The 22,918-nt window shown below is 41.3% G+C and overlaps 1 protein-coding gene across 4 annotated transcripts in view; it reads left to right on the top strand.

Annotated features, from left to right (window-relative positions):
• The window catches only part of Cecr2 (CECR2 histone acetyl-lysine reader), a 103,538-nt gene that overhangs the window by 47,492 nt on the left and 33,128 nt on the right, over positions 1 to 22,918 (top strand). For all 4 annotated transcript variants that reach the window (XM_085840010.1, XM_085840009.1, XM_085840008.1 and 1 more), the window contains exons 2-7: positions 4,704 to 4,798; positions 14,105 to 14,288; positions 16,598 to 16,737; positions 17,415 to 17,519; positions 20,320 to 20,369; positions 21,405 to 21,574. In XM_085840010.1, coding sequence (XP_085696136.1) covers positions 4,704 to 4,798; positions 14,105 to 14,288; positions 16,598 to 16,737; positions 17,415 to 17,519; positions 20,320 to 20,369; positions 21,405 to 21,574 — 744 coding nt within the window. The remainder of the gene's footprint in view (positions 1 to 4,703; positions 4,799 to 14,104; positions 14,289 to 16,597; positions 16,738 to 17,414; positions 17,520 to 20,319; positions 20,370 to 21,404; positions 21,575 to 22,918) is intronic.

Raw genomic sequence — 22,918 nt, 5'->3', positions numbered from 1 at the left:
ATCTGTTCCCACACAGGAGCAGAGCTGACCCAGATCCTACATCATCCTTGATCCTATGTACATCAGAAGGATTTTAGCTCTAAAAAAAGTTAATGCAACAAACAGAATCTATTATTCTTTTAGGTATTTTTGTTTACTTCTTTTCTGTCTCTAATGAACTCAAAGCATTATTGTGATTGATTGGTAATTATGCAAATCTATGATCTTTGTCCTTATTTGGAATTAGAAGAAAGATTTTCTATTGAGTAAGATTAAAGAAAATTTGTACAAGGAACAGGAACATCCCAGCAGGCAAGAGAAAATATCAGTGTTGTTTAAGAGAAGGGATTTAGGAATTCCCTAGCTTTAGAGTGTCTATATAGTCAAATGGTTTTTTTTTTTTTTTTTGTTAAGCAGGACTTTAGAAATAAGCAGTTAAGAATACTTTTCTGCAAGTGTGCTAAAAGCACCTCTTTGTGTTACTTTCCATTGCCCAGTAGTGTGGGCTGTCCCTTGCTCAGCCTGAGTTCTTCCCCAGTAGCCACTGCATGGTGGAAAGATTTGTTCTCCGGGCAGGGAAAGTGGGGGGACATTGATCAGGCTTTTCACTAATGAGCTGTGACTACAGCTGCAAGAGGGGCAAATCCTGTTACTCTCTTCACCTACTCTCTGAGGCTGCAGAGTGTATGGGAACAAGGTTCCCCTCTCTCTGCGTATCTGCTGCCTTTTCTGCTGTTGCCTTTCCCTTCCTCTTCTGCCCCTGAGCATCTTGGCAAAGGTCACATTTCGGTGCTCACAGTTCATTGCACACAGTGAAAGGGAGATACAAAAGAGTAGGAGAGAAAGTGAGAAAAGCAACCAAAAAAAAAAAAAAAAAAAAAAAAAAAGGTTGGGGCGGAGATTTTTTAGGAGGCTCGCTCCCTTGCTGCCTTCGTCTTACTATTTAAGATCTAGGTGGAAACCTTAAAGCTTTTAATAACCTGGATTTCCAAGTAGTTTTTTGTAGGCAACTTATTAGAGCATGAACATAGTGGGCTGTGAGTTAATAGAATTTCAATTTCTGTTCTGAAACTTGTGAATTTTGAAGATCGTTTTATCCCTAGTGTTTGCTCAGACTGTCATTGTAAGGATGACCTGTAGTATTTACAGTATGTGTCAGAGACCATACTTAGCAATATTTTCCTAATAGAAAAAAATGTTAAATTGTGGCAACAAGTTTTAAAATTAAACTATTAAAATGATTTCCCCATTAACCATTTTTAAGTGCAGTTCAGTAGTACCTTGCTGCTAGTCATTTGAATGCATATTTTAGTAGTATTCAGTGCATTCATTTCTGTGTCTGAGATTCTATACCATTAAACTAACATGGAAAAGGTTAACCAAGCTGGTCCTTTTGTTAAGCAGGATTAAAATGGCTTCTCCATTCTTTTGTTGTTGCTGTTTCTCTATAACGTTCTTACTGTCCATTCCACTCCAGAATGAGAGAAAGGTATGTTTCACTATAGAGTTTTTGGTTTATTTATTGGTATAAACTGTTGGGACTCCATTACCTACAGGAGCGGGATAAAGCAACTATTTAAAAATTTTTGCTTATAGGGGGTTGGGGGAGACAGGTTTTCAGCATGGAGCTCTGGCTTGCCTATCTCTGCCTCCTGAGTGCTGGGATTGAAGGTGTAGATTACTGAGTCTAGCTTTAATAACTCTTGACCTAGCATTCTCTGGGAAAAGGCCTTGTAGAAGTGCACAACAGGAGCTGTGTGTATGTGCGCACACTACATACTACATATACACACACCACACACACACACACATCAGTGGTGAATACTGGTCTATAATGAAGGTCTTGGGTTCCATCCCCAGCTCAAAAGATCAGGGCTTGAGTGTGGTGAACAAGGGGACATAGTAAATCCCATAGAAGTATGTATTATGTATTAAAGTAAATGTTAAAGTAGCTGTGGAATTTTGGTGGTAGGACCACAAAATTGAAGTCTTCTGGGAAGACCAGTGTCTTCAACATGACTTATTCGTTACAGAGAGACAGATATATAGTCAGGTATCTTTTTTGAATGCAGTTCATTGTTTACACAGTACACCTCAGGAAAAAGGAAACAGTATTGGTTGAGTAGAGGTAGCACAAGTTGTCTAGTGCACAGCAAACAACCATGTTCAGAATTCACAGGTGGGGAAGGACTGGGAGGGCAGAGATCCTGGCCCCATAGCAAGTGCTCCTGGAAAGCAATGTTCTTTTAGAGCTACAGAGGCAAGCTGTCATAGGCTTAGTTGTACTTAGCCAGGTCAACCAGAGTGCCAGACACTCAACATTCACGTGGGTCAGAGGCAGGAGTGCTTAGTGGAACACACAGCCTCTAGAAGTGTTCCTGTTGCTATGTGGTTCTTGTGGTAAGATGGGGTATGCTGGGACACCAGCACCTACTGAGCTGCCTGGAGCCTGGTCTTTTTATAGCCCTTCAAAGGTTTGTCCCCTCCTTGCAGACATTTTGGTCTTGCTTCTGGTTGATGTGGGCTGATGGCTCTCTATGGCTTTGCTGGCTATACACTGGTGCTTGGTTCTGGTGTCAGGATACTGAGCTGGAATGCCTCCATTTTTACTATAATTATGTGTGGGTGTGCATGTGAAGAGGAGAGGACACCTTCACTTAGCTTTCGAAGATAGAATTCAGCTCACCAGGCTTAGGCAGCAAGTGCCTTTACCCTCTGCACCATCTTGCTGACCCCATTGAGTCTTTCTAAAATATAGAACGTTAATAAGGGAAAGATAGTTTTGTTTCCCCAAGAATACTGTCCTGGGTAACTGGGTTCTCCTCTCCCCTCCCCCTATCACTGATTTACTGATTTGGAAAAGTCTTTGAGACTGGTTTTGCTATTGGAACCCAGATTGACCTTGAATGTTCTATTCGGCTCAAGCTTTGAGATTGCAGGCCTAGCTATCTTGAGAGAGTTGATGTGTATGACCTGTAATTCGCTTTAGCATCCCTGGCTTCTGATATACTTCAAGTGAATAGCCTGGAACTTCTTTGCGTCCAGGATTAAGCTACTGTTAGAACAACTGGCCATTTATTTTGTAATCTTAGCCTGCGACCAGGTTTAAACTGTGAGCCTATTGTTGTTGTTGTTGGTGGTGGTGGTGGTGGTTTGTTTTGGTTTTTGATTGTTTTAGAGTCTCAAACAGCCCATTATACTTTGAAAATAAAGATTTTCCAATTTAGGGCTTTAAAATAATAAACAATTCATTAGATTGCATTAAAAGTTCAATATTTCTCTATACTAGAAAGAGACTGTTTATGTAACACACACACATGCACGCACACGCACACACACACACACACACACCAATGTAATTGTTGAGGTCCAAAATCATGCTTTTGAAATAAGGTACCCAAAAGTTTAATACATCACTTCATACATCACATTCTTGTATTGGAGGGTTGAGAAGAGAAAAAAAGATTACTGATGTTTCTCACTTTTTGCCCATTGGCCCGTCTCTTAATCTCTAAATTCTTTTTAGAAACCAGCTGTCATGTGCAGGTTCCACCTGAACTTTCAGGGCTCTTCACTTAGGATAAAACTATTAACAGTTATTATTACCTCATATTTTTCCAGGTGATGTAAGAATTTATCTTATTCTAGCAATCTGCTCTCATGCATTTGCAATCAGTCATGTAAGTAGAGCCATATTGCATTCTCCCAGTGCTCCTTACAGCTGCTGCATGTGGGTTGTCTAATAGTACCGTCCAGTAAACAGAGACTAATTTATAATCAGTCATATGCTGCTTCTATAGTCCTCATTGTCATTAAAACATGAAGCAAGGGGCTAAGGAGGTGACTGTAAAGTGCTTTGCTATGCAAGTATGAAGACTTGAGCTTGAATCTCGAGGACACATGTAAAAAAGTCAAGCTGTGAAGATGTGCTTGCAACCCCCTAGCTGGGGATTCAGGGATCCATGCTCAGTTTGGCAATTTCCAGTTTCAGTGAGAGACCTTGTCTCATAAAATAAGGTGAAGAAGCAACTGAAAAAGACTCCCTGCCTGGTCACATATGCATATGTTTGTGGTAGCACACACCGGCATATTTGTTATCAAGGTCTTTGATTATATGATTAGCATCAGTTCATAAAAAGGAATATTAAGTCTTTCTTTTGGTGTGAAGAATGTAGATAAAAGGGAATGGGGCTAGTAAGCAATTAAGGAAATAAACTTGAATGCTAAATTCTCAATGTCCTCTGACAGTATACATGAGAAGGGCAGTGTTATATATGACAGTCCTTCATGTATATGAGTACACTGTAGCTGTACAGATGGTTGTGAGCCTTCATGTGGTTGTTGAGAACTGAATTTTTAGAACCTGCTTGCTCTGGCCGGCACCCCTCACTCTGGTCAACTCCCCTCACTCAGTCTCCCTGCTCGCTTTGCCCCAAAGATTTACTTATACACAAGTACACTGTAGCTGACTTCAGATGCACCAGAAGAGGGCATCAGATCTTATTACAGGTGGTTGTGAGCCACCATTTGGTTCCTGGGATTTGAACTCAGGACCTTCTGTAGAGCAGTCAGTGCTCTTACCCACTGAGCCATCTCACAGGCCCTATGACAGTCCTTTTTCACTAATCATTCTGTTGTTAGCAATCTGAAGATGATGAGGAGGGACAGACAGTGCATTTAAATAATATCTGATCTTTCCTTCATCTCTTTCCTTCATCTCTCAGGAGTTAGAGGCAGCTCTTCACAGAGATGACGTGGAGTTTATCAGTGATCTGATTGCCTGCCTGCTTCAAGGCTGCTATCAGCGAAGAGATATCACGTGAGTAATCCTGGACTTATTTCTTGCACAGGGAACCTGTTAATCTGCTGTTTTTAACCTGCTGTTGTAGTGGCTCTCCTCTCCTGTGACAAGCAAAAACCAGCATTGCTAGTACATAATAAAAATATTGCCTAACAAATTAAAATCAGGTTTCACTACATTCCTGTGACTTGGATATCTTATGTTCCCATAACTAGTACAGTAACAGAATTAGGTTGGAGTCTGGCTCTTTTAAGCTGTTGAGATGTGTACTGTTTGGGGAGTGAATGTTATCTGAGTAGACAAGTATAAAGCTCCCCAATATGAGCTCTTTTCTTCACTTTGCTTTGTGTCTGAATCTATGTTGCCAGGGCTGGCGTAGAACTCCTGAGCTTGTGAGCTCTTTCTGCTTAAGTTTCCCAGGTAGCTGGTGTGTAGACATGGATCATGGTGTGTAGACATGGATCATCCAGCTTTTCTTTGATTTGATCCAAGTTGAAACACAATAGGACAAACTCACCCAAAAGTCAGTTACCTGCTGCCCTGCCTATTGGCCCTTTGAAACAATGAGGCATTCTGTTTATATTTTTTCAGGTAGTTAAAGATGACTGGAGAGGTGGCTCAGGTCTTAAGAGCATATACTTGCATGAATGTGCAGTTTGGGTAACACACAATCCTCTAGCTCCCAGGACTCTGATGTCCTTTGTAGACGTACACAAATCCACACAGACACCCATATAAATACATAATTCGAAAATACATTCTTTTAAATTTAAAAAAAAATGGTGTATTACATCATTTTGTTCTAGTTAATCCGGTGTGCTAGACTTATAAGTTAGGCCTGGTGTTAATGTGTAAAGAAACCTTCATACCTACTGATTCAGGGTGTCGATCTGAGAGATATTGGCCTGGCCTTGAACTTGTTAGGTAGCCAAAGCTGGCCTTGAAAGTCCTACCTCCACCTCTCCAGTTCAGGGAAGACTCATGCTAAAATTTTGAGGCATTGGTGGCATATACCTTTAATCTCAGCTCTTGGGAGGCAAAGGCAGGTGGATCTCTCTGAGAAACAAAAAAATAACGCCAGGTAGCATTGTCATCCTGAAAATAGGTTTCTGACTTTTCATATCAGCCTGCATGGCATATATATTTAGTGATATCCACAAACATGCTGTACTGATTTTTGGTTGAGATTTTCTAGTCACGGATATGGTGAGGGTTAAGTCATAGGCTGCATTGAGTGCCCTCACCCTCTCAGGTATGGAAGTCTGGCTTGCTCTGTCCGAGGCATTGCTAGCAAATTTCTTTCAGGAAGTGAGGTAGGGATCAGTTCCTGTGCCCTGGTTATGCCCAGCATGTTCTCTCCTTGAACTATACTGTGAGACCTAAAAACATTTGATGTGGTCTCCATAGGTTTAAGAGGGAAGCTTTGTGCTTTTTTTTTTTTTTTTTTTGATTGGGGGTTGGGGGAGCTGTTTTTTGTTTTGTTTTGTTTTTTTGAGTCAAGTTGAGATCTGCCTGCCTCTGTCTCTGCTTCTTGAGTGCTAGGATTAAAGGCATGTGCCACCACTACCTGGCAGTATGATACCCGTTTTGAGTAAAGTATATGTGTAGCACTATTTAAACTTTAGACTTAATGCTTTGTTAAATTGTGTGATAGTTTTGTCAGGGAGATTAAAATAAACATTATCACTACCACCGTCATCACCAATCTCTCACTCTCTAGCAAAAGCTGACCTCAAACTTGCTATCAGTCAATCTGCCTTTGCTTCCCAAGTGATGGGATTAAAGTTATGCTCTACCACTCCCAGTGGTATTTATTCATTTTAAAGCTCACTTGTATATGGTTTTATATTTTTATATTTACTGTTATGTTTATTATAGCAATACCTTTTTTTGTCACCACCTTTTCTCTATGATTTATCAGATAATCCAGTCTGTTTGGTATTTTGTCTGACTTTTTTTTTTCTTTTTTCTTTTTTTTTTATTAGGTATTTTCCTCATTTACTTTGTCTGACTTTTAACTAATGTTACAAGCAGTAGCTTTATATTAAAATTACTAGGTACCTAATTTATCTCATTATTCTTGTTTCTGGAAGTTCATTCTTAAAAGAATTTTTAAAAGATTTTGTTAATGGTCTGCAGCTTACTCACTTTTGATTCCAGTATCCCAGTTCTTTTTCTGGATTATAGGCTTGAACCGTATGTTTGGAGATTACAACAAATCACATGTGGATCCATCCAAGCCACCCAGTCCTCAGCCCTCCCCCTTGTGTGTTGTCTTCTGTACCAACGCATCTAAGCTGAACTCCTGAGCCTAGTGAGACTCTTGAGTCTAACTAGATTTGTTTTATTTAGAAATCCTTTGTGTCTGAGAGAATAAAGCTTTAGTTCAAAGTTTTTCAGGTCACACCTGTAATTGTCCAGGAGTTCAAGTCCAGCCTTGTGCTTCAGGCTGTGTATGTGGGGGTTTGTTCTGGAATTTGTTTATTGCTAACTGTAAGTGTTGTTTTAAAGCTTGAGGGTATAGCTCAGTGATAGAGCACTCACCTTGGATGTCGGAGCCTTAGATTTGATCTCTGTATGAGATGAATAAAAAACCCTACTGAAAATGGTTCTTCGCTGGATTGTGTGGGTGGTTGTTGGGCTCTGAGGGTGGTCCACATAATCCTGTAAATCCTTGAGTGTAATAGAACCTACTCCCAAGTAGGAGAGCTTGGCAGAGAACTGTTAGGATAGCAATGCTCGATTAGCCTCTGACTCTAGCCATCAGCTTTGTCATTGGAGTAAGCAGCCATAGTGGCTCCTCCTAGACACTCCCAGCAGCTGGCCACCACACATAAATAAGGTCGGGCAACTACAAAATGAAAATGAAATACACATGTGGAGAATGTAAAAAGAAGACTAACATAGTATTTAAGAGAATCCAGAAAGTAAATACCAGTTGGGAAGAGGAATGTCAGAGATGAATTCACAAAGTACCATCTAAGGGAATGATCTTGCATAGGCTGGGTCATCAGAGTGGACCCTCACGCACCCCACCCACACACCCCACCACCCTCTGTGTGACTACCCCTGGGTCTTGGAACTCACTTTGCAGACTAGATTGGCCTCGAACTCAAAGAGATCAGCCTGCCTATTTTTCCCAAGTACTGAGATTAACGGCATGCCCGACAGAAAGATTATACATACATACATACGACTGTTTAGCCTGAATCTGTCTGTGCACTATATATACACAGTATCTGTGGAGACCAGAAGAGGTCAACATCCTCCCAACACCCCTCCCCCCGCCCCTGCCAAAAAGCTGTTGGGCAGTTGTAAGCTGCTTTGTGGGTGCTGACTCTACTGCCTCATTACTGAATACATACCTGATTCTGAAGCCAATTATATATGATAAACGATCCAGCACGTAGTGTGCTCAGGAATGTAGATCCTCCAAGAAAGGTCTTTTTTTTTTTTTTTTAAGATTTATTTAATGTATTTGAGTACTCTATCTGCATGTACACATGCACATTATAGATGGTTGTGAGTCACCATGTGGTTGCTGGGAATTGAAGGACCTTTGGAAGAGCAGCCAGTGCTCTTAACTGCTGAGTCATCTCTCCAGCCCCAAAGAAAGCTTTTTTACAGTTGGTCACTTCCATACAGACTTAGAATCTGGCTTCCACTGATTTCACTTTACCACTATATGTTAAGATATATGTTCTCCCAGCAATATAAATAGTGACATAGAGGCTTTCTATATAGGGCTGTCTCCCAGCCAGCTATCTAGCTTAACATGACTAATCCTGGCAGTGTTCCACTACTCTCTCTGCTCTGTTCTGGTCAGTCTGTTCACTCCAAGTCTGCTGGCAAATCTCCCTCTGATTTCTTCCCCAGTGACTCTCTTTCTCTCCTTGCCCCCTCTCTTTATAAGTTTCACCCTCTACTTCCTACCCAGCTATTGTCTGTCAGCTCTTTATTATAGCCAAATCAGTAGTGAGATAACCTCTGATACATTCTAGATGGCGTTGGGCAGGTGAGGAAGAACACTATTTACAAAAGAGAAACCCATTTCTATTGCCATAGAAATGACAATACCAGAATCCTTGGCAGTATTTAGGTCCCTGCTTATACAGAATTAACAATTGAGTGTGCAGAGACACACCATCTCACAATTTCCCCCAACTATGTGTGTGAGATGACTATGTACAGCTTCTTATAGTCTAACATAATGGCTTGTGTTGATGTAGACTATTTATTGTCAATACGTGGTTCCTTTTAGAGGGGTGAAGAGTTGAATTGTGTTCAGTGGAGAAAAATAAAATAAGATTTAAGTGTTTATAAGTTGACATTGTGTTGCTTTTAATTTAAGATGGTTATAAACAAAGTTTTTGTGAACATGTGCATGAAAATATTTGTGCACTTTTTTCATTCCTTTTGGCAAATTATGGGTCATATGCTAAAACTCTGTTTCAGTTGAAGAAGCTGCCAAACTTCTGCAAAGCAGGTACCTTTCTGTTTCTCCTAGAGCCCTGGGACTAATCCAGGGGCTGCATTTCATCGCAGCCTTTGCTGGGTTTAGCTTTACTGAATATTTTATTCAGATGCATAGCTTGCTTTTACATTATTTGTATTTGAAAGAATGAAAGGTGTCCATTTATTTGTCATGTGTCATCTTCCCCCCCCCTCCCCCCAGTGGAAGGGACCTCAGTGTCACAGAAATAGACACCTCGTCTTATTTAAAAAAATAACTCTTCGAGGGGCTGACAAGATTGTTCAGTGGGTAAAGCATTTGCCATGCAAACGAGAGGACTAGAGTTCAATCCTTAGGACCTGTTCAGGGCAAACCTCTAATCCCAGTTCTTGGGAGGCAGCATAGATTGGCTAGCTAGACTACCTGAATTGGTAGGCTCGGTGTTCAAGTGATACCTTCAGTGTAGAAAATGTGGTGACACCATTACAATATTCGTGAACACTACACACAACAAAGGAGGCTGTGGATTTAGCTTTTTAGAGTTGATATTAAAACACATTTTTGGACTTGGTGTAGTGTTATACAGTCCCATCATTCAAGAGGCAGGTCTTTGTGAGTTCCAGGATAGCCAGGATTAATGGTTATATATGAGATGAGTAGTTGTCCTTACTCATTATTGAAATGTATATTTTATTATGCAGGCAGGGGACAGATATCTCCTCAAGTTGAGTAGGATGACTTTACCAGCTTCATTCTTTTTAAATATGTATGGGTGTTTGGGCTCCATCTAAGTCTATGCACCACATGTGTGCAGTGCATGGAGGCAGGAAGAGAACACTGGATCCTCTAGGACTGGGGTTGGAGACATTTGTGTGACATGAGGGTGCTGGGGAGCTGTCTCTCCAGCTCTTGTTACTTTCACTTTTTAAAAGGTGATTCTGAGACTTGGGGATGAGGCTTTGTTGGTAGAGTACTTGCCCAGCATATACAAAGCCCTTATCTCCAGCAGTGCATTGATTGGTCATGACAGAATAGGTTTGCAATTCCAAGTGAAGATAAAGCCTGTATCAGAAGTTCAGAAGTTGGACAACTGCAGACCAGTCCTCTAGGCAGGCAGACAACAGGCACGAACCAGCAGCTGTAGTTCAAGCTGCTGCAGGAACTTCATGAGCAGTTCCTTGGTGGATTTATGTCTGGCTTCACCAACACTGTGTAAGGCTAACCAATACATGGGTTTTGTTAGCAAGAATAGTGAAACAGAGCAAACCAAACCAATGCTCAGTGTTCCATCTCCCACTGTCAGTTGCCAAGCCTGGTCTTCATAGCAAGCTCCAGGATAGCCAGGACTATGTAAAGAAACAACAACAACCAAAAAAATCTGTTACTTTTATTTTGGCTTGATGGCTATCTGCTTACCTTCCTTCCTCTGTTCCTCTCTTAGCCCCTCCTGCTCTCCCTCTCTGATATTTTGCCTTTGTGTATGTATACCAAACGCATGCCTGGTGCACAAAAAGTCCAGGAGAGATTATCAGATTCTCTGTAACTAGAATTTATAGATGGCTGTGAGCCACTACATGGATGTTGGAGAAATCTTAACTTCTATCTTCTGCAGCGGCAACAAGTATCTTAACTTCTGAGCCATCTCTCCAACCCCTGGCTTGAGTCTTTTTATGATTAATTTTTTTTGTTGTTGGTTGGGTTTTTTTGTTGTTGTTGTTGTTATTGCTCCCCCCCCCCCCCCCCGAGATAGGGTTTCTCTGTAGAGCCCTGGCTGTCCTAGAACTCACTTTGTAGACTCAGAAATCCACCTGCACCTGCCTCCTAAGTCCTGGGATTAAAGACATGTGCCACCACTGCCCGGCCTCTTTTTATGATCTTAAAATAACTTTTAGCCAGTCTTGGTGGTACCCACTTTTTTTTTTAAACTTTTTAATTGATTTTTTTGTGTGTGAATTTCACATCATGTACCCTGATCCCATTTATATTCATGTCTTTCCATATCTACCCCTGCAGCTAAGCCTCTCCACCAAAAGAAAATAAACCAGAAAACATCGTGTTGTGGAAGCTTTCGTGTGCCATAGTGTGTTACACAGGATACCCTTTTGCCCAAACAGCTTTAGTTAGTAAGTACACTGTAGCTGTCTTCAGACACACCAGAAGAAGGCATCAGATCTCATTACAGGTGGTTGTGAGCCACCATGTGGTTGCTGGGACTTGAACTCAGGACTTTTGGAAGAGCAGTCAGTGCTCTTAACCATTTAGCCAGTTGTAAATTTTCATTGTGAGTCAGGTTAGAGTCCTCTGGGTTCTGCTGCACTATCAATGCTGGATCCATTGCTTCTCTTTTGGATGTCTGCTATTGTCCTTGTGTGTAGAGTTCCTACAGTTCTGGTTCTACAGGACCAGCTCCTTCACAAGCTTTCACAATTCATAGATGGTGTAGATGTTGAGGTGGGCTAAAATCAAAGCCCTAGACGTGGGTTTGGGAGGTAGTGGACTCAGCTCTCCTCAGGCTGTGCCACTGGGGTCAGCTCTTACTTTGCCTAGGCAAAGAATGGAGCCAGCGCTCTAGCCTGCCCCACTGAGGGGTGAGGGAACTCACTTTAGTCCTGCAGTTAGTGGGGGTAGGAAGTAAAAAGCAGGGGGTTAGGGGTAGTACCCACTTTTAAGTCCAAAACTTGGAAGGTTGAAGAAGGTGAATGTTCAGGGCCAGCCTGATCTAAAATAGGGAGTTCTAGGTCTGCTAGCCCACCAGTGAAACTTAGTCTCATAAAACAAAAAAATATCAGTGTCAAGCATGCAGGTTTTTTGTACTATATAGAATAGTGAATTTCAACCTTCTTACTCCTCCTCTTCTTCTTCCTCTTCTTCCTCTTCTTCTTCCTTCTTCCTCTTCTTCCTCCTCCTCTTCTTTTTCCTCCTCCTCTTCCTCTTCTTTCTTTTCCTCCTCCTCTTCTTCCTTCTCCTCGTCCTCTTCTTCCTCCTCCTCTGCCTCTTCTTCCTCTTCTTCCTCCTCCTCTTCTTCCTCCTCCTCCTCTTCTTCCTTCTTCTTCCTCTTCTTCCTCCTCCTCCTCTTCTTCCTCTTCCTCCTCCTCTTCTTCCTCTTCTTCCTCCTCCTCTTCCTCCTCTTCCTCGTCTTCCTCCTCCTCTTCTTCCTCTTCCTCCTCCTCCTCTTCCTCTTCTTCCTCTTCTTCCCCCCTCTTCTTCCTCTTCTTCCTCCTCCTCTTCCTCCTCTTCCTCTTCTTCCCCCCTCCTCCTCTTCCTCCTCTTCCTCCTCTTCCTCTTCTTCCTCTTCTTCCTCCTCTTCCTCCTCTTCTTCCTCTTCCTCCTCCTCCTCCTCCTCCTCTTCTTCTTCTTCTTCTTCTTCTTCTTCTTCTTCTTCTTCTTCTTCTTCTTCTTCTTCTTCTTCTTCTTCTTCTTCTTCTTTTTCTTCCTCTTCCTCTTCCTCTTCCTCTTCCTCTTCCTCTTCCTCTTCTTCTTCAGCTTCAACCTTCTTCTTCAGCTTCACCCTTCTTCTTCTTCTTCTTCTTCTTCTTCTTCTTCTTCTTCTTCTTCTTCTTCTTCTTCTTCTTCTTCTTCTTCTTCTTCTTCTTCTTCTTCTTCAGCTTCAACCTTCTTAATATTGTGACCCTTTAATACAGTTCTTCATGTTGTGGTGACCCCACCACCACCATAAAATTATTTCATTGCTACTTTATAACTGTAATCTTGCTACAGTTATGAGTCATAAATATCTGATGCAGGATGGTCTTAGGCGACCCCTAAGGTATATGTCTTATTCCAGACAGTAGGAAACAGTGGCTAGAGGACCACATGAGACCAAGAGCTAAGACCAGGCAGACAACACAGTAGATGCATAAAAAGAATGTCAGGCTGGCTGGGTGGCTCAGGATAAAGGCACTTGCCACCAAGTCTGACAACCCAAGTTTGATTCCCAGGCCCACAAGGTGTTCTCTGACCTTCACGTATATAGTATATATACGTGAAACCTGCCACCACGCCAATCAGTCAGTGTCATTTTTGTTCTGTTGTTGTGGCAACGTGTTAAAACAGTGTCTCTTCTCTAAACATAGCTCTGGCTTTTCTGATCTGTAGACCAGGCTGGCCTTGAATTCAAGTAGATCTACCTGCCTCTGCCTCCCAGGTACTGAGATTAAAGGCATGCACCACTACACCCAGCATAAATTAGCTTCTCAAAGAAAGAAAATTAAGGAGCTGGAAAGATGGCTCAGTGGTTAAGAACACTTACTGTTCTTCTGAAGGCCCTAAATTCATCCCAGCACCCACATGGCAGCTCACAACTATCTGGTGACATCTTTTTGTGTGCAGATACAAATGCAAACAAAGTACCCATACATACAGAATAAATATATAGATAAATCTAAAAAATTATTATAGTATAGTTACACAGTTACACATTAAGATGTTTTCTATACTTTTGCATCTTAACCTGAAATATAAGTAAATGCATTTTTGTGAGGGTGTTTTGTATATATGTGTACTGTTTTAAGGCATTCCCCAATTTTAAAGCTCAGGTTTTTTTTTAGGAACTCCATAAGCCTCTTTAATAGTATGGACAGAGGATGAGACTATTGCCTGTATTTTTCATTTTATACCATTGACTGGGATTTTCCATCTTTAGCTTAAAGCAGTATAACCAGTTATGTGAAAAAAAATTGATAAAGCTTATCTTTGGGATTTTATAAAATGATAATATAATACATAACTCTTCAATGAAAGGGTTTCAAGTTCTTTTATAAACTGTCAACCTATTAGTTTCCTTTCCCTAGCTTCTGTTTTATATTAATGTTATGTATTTATATTTATATGTATTTATATTAATATTATGTATTTGGGGCCATTTGATTTAGGCCTCAGACATTCCACAGCTACTTGGAAGATATCATTAATTACCGTTGGGAGCTTGAAGAAGGAAAGCCCAATCCTCTGAGAGAAGCCAGTTTCCAAGACCTTCCTCTGCGTACTCGAGTAGAGATCCTGCATCGCCTCTGTGATTACCGGCTTGATGCAGATGATGTCTTTGATCTTCTCAAGGTACCTGTCTAGCAAGCTCTTTTTCTAGCGAGTAAAAAGCCTGCATTTTGAGTGTGAAAACTGAAATTATTGAGAAACAAGAGGTTAGCTTGTTCTCAGCAGTCTTCATGCTGGTAATCAGTAATGACCTACATACATAGCCAGTGGCCAAAGGAATGCCAGCCATGCTGGGATATGGCTTTAAAATTTGTTCCTTTTAATTTCCTGAGCCATGGCTCAAATAGGAGAACCTATTTGTAGGTCCTTGTAGGTCTTCACGTAAAACAACTGTTGCAGGATTTTCCCTGTCTAATCACATTACGGCAGTGGGAGGCTTGTGACTGGACAGAAGGGAGGCAGAATGAGGAGAGAGACAGAGTGGGGGGTGGGAGTGGGGGTTTCAAGAGGAAAGAGAGAACCAGAATGGTGTTATCAAAAGGTTAGAATAATTGGGTTAAAGCTCTATCATTAGTATTTGGTTCTGAAATTATTGTATTGGCGTCTTGTAAATTTTGTTATTATTGATACATAAATTTGATTGGCTAGTTAAGCATTAAGAGTCTTGATTCTGCCAGATAATTAGGTGTCGAGATGGCTAACCAGGGATGCATGAGTTGTGTGAAAGGGAGAAGAACTCGGGGGTGATGTGGGGGGGGGGCGTCTGAGAGAGGGCCTGGTGGGAGCCATGTGGCCTCGAAGGGCTGGAACATTGGCGGGCCAAGAAACTGAGCGAGTGAGATCACCTTGCACAGGGGCTAGCTCTAGAGAGTTGTTGGTGGCAGCAGGAGTACAGGAGCATGGTCTGGCCCCGCCGAGAGTTGGCGCGTTCATTTTTTAATATTACCCACAACAAACAATAGTGAATTTTTTTTCCTGTAATTAACAAACTCCAGAGACTTGAGAGTATATATTTTTTATACACATTCCAATTTGAAAACAAAAAACAAAACATTGGAGAAAGATACTCTTCTGTCCTCCTTGCTATATTGATGTTACCGATTTTAGAAATATATATTATTGTTAACCTATTTTATATATGTAATGGGAAAGGAGGTAGAATAATGCTTTCACAAATAGTGAAGTCAGTTTTGTTGTTGTTTTGAGATAGGATTTTTCTTAAACTCTCCATCTTCCTCTGCTTCCCAAGCACTGGGAATAAAGGTGTTACCACTACTCAGTGTGGGAAGTAGTTTCTTTTTTTTGTTTTTTGTTTTTGTTTGTTTGTTTGTTTGTTTTTCGAGACAGGGTTTCTCTGTATAGCCCTGGCTGTCCTGGAATTCACTTTGTAGCCCGGGCTGGCCTCGAACTCAGAAATCCGCCTGCCTCTGCCTTCCGAGTGTTGGGATTAAAGGCGTGCGCCACCACTCCCGGCAGGAGGTAGTTTCTAATCTAAATGTAACAGTTCTCATTTGAGATCTATGCACAAGCACATAACAGTCATATAATTTAGTGTTGTCTCTGCTGAGTTCTTGCAGTAACAGTGGGAAGGCCAGCACAGATCCATATGGCCCTGAAGTGCTTTGGGAATTGTTTTGCTGGATCTCAGCTGGAAAAAATAAGGTGCTGTATTGGTTGGAAAGATGGCTTAGTGGTTCAGAGTCCTTACTGGTCTTCCAGAAGACCCAATTTCAGTTCTCTTGCACATTGGGTAGCTCACAATTGCTTGTAATTACAGCTTCATGAGATCCAATGCCCTCTTTGTCCTCCATGGGCACCCAAACATAAACATAACATACACGTACGTATATACATACATACATACATACATACATACATACATACATACATACGGCAAAGGTTTAGTACAAAACTACATGAAGCAAAGCCTTCAGAACATCTGTCTGGTTGATCTGGTTGGAAATTTGATAGGGGCTCAAGCTTGTTCAGCCTCTGTAATAACAGCACTTGAGAGGCTGAGGCAGGAGAATTGAGAGTATAAGGCTGTTCTGTGAGAGAACTGTGTTGAAAGTTCTGATTGTCCTCAGTGTTATTGTCCTTCCTTTCACACCAGTACACATAAGGTAGCAATTCTAAACCAAATTGTCTTAGAATTCTTTTGATTCTTCTTTTTGTGTGAGCCAGCTGTGGAAGCCATGGTTGGGTATGGGGGGAACATCTGTAATTTCTTCATCTTGTTCATCAAAGAGACCTCTCTGAATTTCATCTGCCTGATAGAAAATTACATAAAGCACATTGCCATTTTAAAATACGATATGTATCTGAGTATAAATTTTGAGTTGACTGTTTATTTTCCTCCTGTTTTTTGTTACTCTCCCCCTCCCCTTCCCTTTTTTTTTTCCTTCCCAAATTGGCTTTCTCCTTTTGCATAGGGTCTGGATGCAGACAGTCTCAGAGTTGAACCTCTGGGTGAAGACAATTCAGGTGCACTCTACTGGTACTTCTATGGGACACGAATGTACAAAGAAGACCCAGTACAAGGAAGGTCCAATGGAGAACTCTCCCTGAGCAGGTACTGTCTCTAATGTCGGGGCTGTGATAACTGCTCTGTTAAAAATGCTATGAAAGTTAGTATATCAGAACCATACAACACTTTTTTTTTCAATGACATAATTAATTGTATTGGCATGCCTGAAACACAATAGCAAAGAGTTTTGTACTAAAAATACAAAGGAATTACTCTATAGCCTCTGTCACAAGACTGGTGAAAAAGACTATGATTGGAACATGGAGAAATTCCAGATAAGAACCTTTACAGTTCCACAGACTGTTGAATACAGTGGCTTTGAGTACTTTTTCCTGTTAGGATTATTAATCTGCCTCAAGGGTCCATAATCCTATGGCAGAATCTTCGTATGACGCAAAGTAAGGCCTTGAAAGTGCTTCTTACATAAGCAGTGGCCTCTAGCGTGAGCGATGCTCTGGTTTTATTGCAACTTCCTTACTGTTATGAACAGCATTTGGTGCTAAGAAGGCATTAGGTTGTTTTTAATGCCATAAATGTCAGTTTTCTCTGATTCCACATAAATTCTTATGGAAGAGAAGTTAACTCTATTCCCTGTTTCTTCTATTTTGCATAATCCATTTTTCTATCCTTGTGGCAGAAAACACTGTAATTATTAATAGCAGAAATGATATTAGTCGTTAGTTCTATGCCAGACATTTCTATTTAATGATACTGTTTCTTAGGGAAAGTGAAAGGCAAAAAAATGTCTCAAATGTTCCTGGAAAAACAGGCAAAAGAAGAGGAAGGCCTCCAAAACGAAAAAAACTACAGGAGGAGATTATCTCCAGGTAAGAAGTCTCTTTGCTCCATTTCCATAGACTCTCATACTAGAAGGGACTCTAGTTTCCCCTCGTCTTTATTATTTTTACTTGTGCATAGCGAGGACATAGGTCATGGCTTACAGAGACCTGAGTCAGAGTCCGCATGGAATTATCAAGCAGCCCTGGCCTCTATCTATCAGGTTATCTGCTTGAGCCTCTTACTTTATTTGGAATGATAGTGTTCATTTGGTGAGTATTAAACTGCACAGACAGTACATGGCAATACAAGAAGATGAAGGCTGTGCTTGACCCATAGTATTTGATAAACATTCCTCGGGGCTGGTGAGATGGCTCAGTGGGTAAGAGCACCCGACTGCTTGTACAGAGTTCAAATCCCAGCAACCACATGGTGGCTCACAACCATCTGTAACGAGATCTGGCGCCCTCTTCTGGAGTGTCTGAAGACAGCTACAGTGTACTTACATATAATAAATAAATAAATCTTTAAAAAAAAAAAACATTCCTCTTAGTGTATATTTCAAAATGTGTTATACCACTAGAAAATGGGGCAGATTTGTTCTGGGGTTACTTGTGGGCTAGGATATTAGGTGGTTTTTTTTTTTTTTTTTTTTTTGTATTTGTTTTTGGTTTTTTGGTTTTGTTTTGTTTTAAAAGTCAGTGTCTATTGCCCTGGCTATCCTGGTACTTGTTCTGTTGACCAGGCTGGCCTTGAAGCACCTACCTCTGCCAACTCAGTACTGGGATTAAAGGTGTATGCCATCACCATCTGGCTTAGTTCTTCCACTGTAGTAATGAAGGTGCTTGAACATGTATATTCCTACAATGAAAAAAATATATATAAAATATTTTATATGTTATTACTTTTTAGGGAGGTCTACTATTTGTGTGTGAGTATGTGGCTACGTGGACATGTGGAGATCAGAAGTTGATGTTGGTGTCCTCCTTGATTATGGTCGTCTTTCCTAACACTGCCATTACATGTGCACCACCGTGCCTGGCTACCTGGCCATCTTAGCGTTTCTCTTGTTGTAATGAAACAACATAACCAAAAAGCAAATTGGGGAGAGAAGGGTTCATTTGGCTTACACTTTCATATCACAGTTCATTGAAGGAAGTCAGGACAGAAACTCAAACAGTGCAGGAACCTGAAGGCAGGAGCTGATGCAGGTGCCATAGAGGCATGCTGCTTACTGGCTTGCTTCACGTGGCTTGACCAGCTGTTTTCTTTCTTTTTTAAAAAATAGTAGCCGGAGCCGGGTGTGGTGACGCACGCCTTTAATCCCAGCACTCGGGAGGCAGAGGCAGGCGGATTTCTGAAACCTGGTCTACAAAGTGAGTTCCAGGACAGCCAGGGCTACACTGAAAAACCAAAAAAAAAAAAGTTTATCTGCTTATTCTTTTGTACATATTTAGTGTTTGTCTTTTATGTATGTCTGTGTGAGGGAGTTGTATCCACTGGACCTTGAGTTACGGACAGTTGTGAGCGATCCTATGTGGGTGCTGGGAACTGACCTCAGGTTCTCTGGAGCCTATGCTGTCAGTCACTGAGCCAGCTCCCCAGCCTACTTTCTTTCTTTCTTTTTCTTTCTCTATTTAACAATAATGTTTTATTTTTGAGATTATAATTTTCCCCTTCCCTCTCTTCCTTCCAAAGCCTTGCAAACCAAACCTTGTTCTTTCTTGCTCTTCCTTTTTTTCTTTTCCTTTCCTTCCCCTTCCACTTCCTTTCCTCTTCCCCCTCCCCCCCCTCTCTTTCTTTCTCCTCACCCCCCCCCTTCTTTCTTTTGCCGTTTTTGTTTTTACAGTCCTGTCATTACCCTCCTCCTGGTCTGCCCCCCCCCCACACACACACACAGCTCATCATTCCATTTCTCCTCCACCCTGTCTCCAAGAAAATGCCTCCACCCCGCACCTCACCCCCACCTCCACCTTCTGCCAGGCCTCCCCACTCCCTAGGGCCTCAAGTCTAGGTTAGGCACATCTTCTCTCATTGAGGCCAGACCAGGCAGTCCTCTGCTGTATACGTATATATAGCTGCCTCGGACCAGCTAATTATTCCTGTCAAAAAGAACTGCAGGGACAGAAATGGAGGAGAGACTGAGGGAAAGGAGGTCCTCGAGGGGCAGAGGCGGGAGGATCCTAAGTTCCAGACTAGCCTGAACTACATAGCAAGGTTGTAATAGCAAGAAGGTGGTAATGGAAGAATTCTTAGAAATCACATGGCTAGGCTAGTATGTAAGATCTGTTAAATTTAAGATTACAACTGCCTAGTCCTTCTTCCTTTTGGAAATGTCTGTAGCCACTTGTGATCTAGATATTGAGCATTTGTTTAAGGATTTCCTGAGAAGTCCACACATTTTTCTATAGTCAGAAATCTTTTTTATACCTACCTTAATGTTGGGGATGTAGAACCATTGTACCATTGTATTGGCACACATGGGCTTATACTACCCTCTACTGGCAAGTGAGGCAGTTCACTTTCATAGTCCATCTTCCTAAGGGTAGGTAACTAAGCTTCCTTCCTAGTGTAGCCCAGAATCACAGAGAGAGAGCACCAGAATTGTAACTGTCATTTCCCTTTTCATTGTGGTGCTACCATAACCTTGATACTTGACTCTCAGCACTCCCATTCTCTGCAGCAAGCCCACCATCCATTCTAGTTTTATTTCTCTTTAGAATCCTAACTTTGAACTCTGACAGACTCCAGTCCTAGCCACCATTATGTTTACTGGATCCATACCTGTAAGAAAAACAAAACAATTTGGGCATGTGAGTGTTTAATTATTTTCTCTTTCTTGTTTTTCAGTGAAAAACAGGAAGAAAACTCCTTGACATCTGACCTACAGACAAGAAATGGTAATGGTGATATTTGTTGCTGTCTCTCAGCATGATTCATACATATATTACAGTCATACAGTGTATTAGGATGATTCCAGCTGCCTCCAGCTTGTTGCTCCCTGTTTCATCCTTTCCCCTGCCATCCATCTCAGACACTGAAGATGAGAACTAGTTCTGTTCTGTCACCTGCCACAGTATATGCCACAGACATTGCGTAGACAAGCAGTTAGTGACCTGAAAAGGATTGAATGCATGCTTGCATGTATGTATATACATACACACATAAATGCATTATTAGATTTTAGTTTTTTGAGTCAAGGTTTCTCTGTATGTAGCCCTGGCTTTCTTCCAACTGACTCTACACACCAGCTTGACACCTGCCTTTGCCTTCCAAGTGCTGCGATTAAAGGAATATGCCACACCTCACCTTGATTAGATCTTAATTCCGTATCCAAAAGTTTTAAATTTGGAAGGAAATAGCCAATTTGTACTATCATAAAAGAGATAAGGCACACATTTCCACAATCTCAGTTTCAAAACCATTTTTCTAGAAAAATAATATATTTTTAACCATTTGTAGAATGTTAAATTTTTCTTTAAATCACAATAGGAGGGATTTTGTTGTTGTTTTGGGTTTTTCCTTGTTTTTGCTAGGCATTTGTCTAGTTACAAACAATGATAATAATAGGAAAACTAAAAGTATAATAATCACAGCACTTTGGAGGCAGAGGTAGGCGAGTTTAAGGCCAGTCTAGTCTGTAATGAGACCCCACCCCCCAAAAAAGTATATATTATTTTCTAGACACTGGGTGCTTGTAATCCCAGTGCTATTGGGGCTGAGGCAGGAGGTTTACTTAGTCTCTGGAGTTCAACACTTTCATAGGCAACATATTGAGGTCCTATTCTAAAAAAGAAAAGAGTGTGCTATCAGACTTGAGAAGATTAGCAGCTCCTTTTTTATGATTCCTCTGTTTGAGGTATCATGACCCAGGGTAACAGGCACAAAAATTCTAGTGTAGGCTCTATTTTAGTGAATCCATCCATTTTCTGTAGGATCCCGAGGGCCAGGCCAAGGTACTTGGTGGCTCCTGTGTCAAACAGAAGAAGAATGGAGACAGGTCACTGAGAGCTTCCGAGAGCGAACCTCTCCCCGAGAGCGGCAACTCTACAAGCTCCTTAGCGAGGACTTCCTGCCTGAAATCTGCAACATGATTGCCCAGAAGGTAGGTCCTGCCTACTGCTCAGCCCATGCTGTTCCTTCCTGATAGGACTGGGTGTTAATGTAGGAGCTGTGTGGACCTGCTTTCCCTATCCTGGTGTCATTTATGATGTTTCCCTTAGCTCTGCAAGTCCATGGCCAATACCTACAGTCTTTACAATGGCTTTTTGCAAACTGGAACCAGCTTTCTTGTTTTCCTATTACTTTTACTAGAAAACTTGGCCCAAGTTTGCTCTCTCCCACACCCCAAGAAGAATGATCATTTTAGGAATTAACCTATTTCTCCCTCACAATGTCAGCCTTTGAACATTTGTCCTTATAGATCTGTGCCAGTTCCTCACCTGACTACCTGAGCTGTTTTGTAGTTTCTCTGACCTGAGTATACATATATCCTATACATGACATTTCCAAATAAATAACTTTGTGCCCCCCTTTTCCTGTTTTGGATGTTGTTCAAAATTGTGGCTCAGGGGTTAGAAGTGCATGCATGCTGCTTTTGCAGAGAACCCAAATTCAGTTCAGTTCCCAGCACCCATGTTTGGTGACTCAAAACTATTTGTAGTTGGAGCTCTAGGCTCATACTGAACTCTGTGAGCACTTACACTCATGTGCACTCTCTCTGTCTGTGTCAATTCCCCCCCCCCCCACACACACACACTTTGTTAAGCCCCACTTAGAGCTCCATCTGGTGACACTGGAGTCTTGGCGTTCAATGATTTATTCCTTAGTATTTTTATTTATTTATAATATACAATGGTAATACCCCTCTTCTAGGTCATCCTCTCTTAATGTTTCTGTCTTCTTTTGTGGTTTTTTTTTTGTTTTTTATGGCCCACTGCATAAAAGTTCCCCCATTGGGTAGAGGTTTATGTAATTGAGCAACAGCAGTTTATCACTGTCTGTACCACTGATGATTATGACTCTTCTCCCATCAACCATTAGCTGCCTATAGCTCTTCAAGTAGGGACTGATAAATCCAGTAACTCGGATTGGAAAAAACAGGCGCACCTGCCCTCCTGACACACCCCCTACCCCACCCCAGCTATCAGTTGCAAATAGCTTCTTAGTTAGAAGTGGGACTGACCACATAATGGCTCAAAACCATCTGTACAGCTACAGTGTACTCATATACATAAAATAAATTAATAAATCTTTTTAAAAAAAGAGAAGTGGGACTGTGTTCACTTCTCCTCGGGGCTTAGACTTTATTGATTTCCCATGCCTGCTTGTTTATACTAGCATGTGAGAGCTACCTCCATACCAAATAAAAAATACATTTTAATCCATCAGGTCAAGGCTAAACCTGGACTATAATGTTAATATTGCTATTTTCAATATAACAGCAACA

The sequence above is a fragment of the Mus caroli genome, unplaced genomic scaffold, assembly GCF_978045245.1.
Source record: "Mus caroli unplaced genomic scaffold, Mus_caroli_1 scaffold_7, whole genome shotgun sequence".
In the NCBI taxonomy this organism is placed as follows: domain Eukaryota; kingdom Metazoa; phylum Chordata; class Mammalia; order Rodentia; family Muridae; genus Mus; species Mus caroli.
The sequence above is the reverse complement of the archived record's forward strand: the minus strand, read 5'-3'. Positions and strand labels throughout refer to the sequence as shown.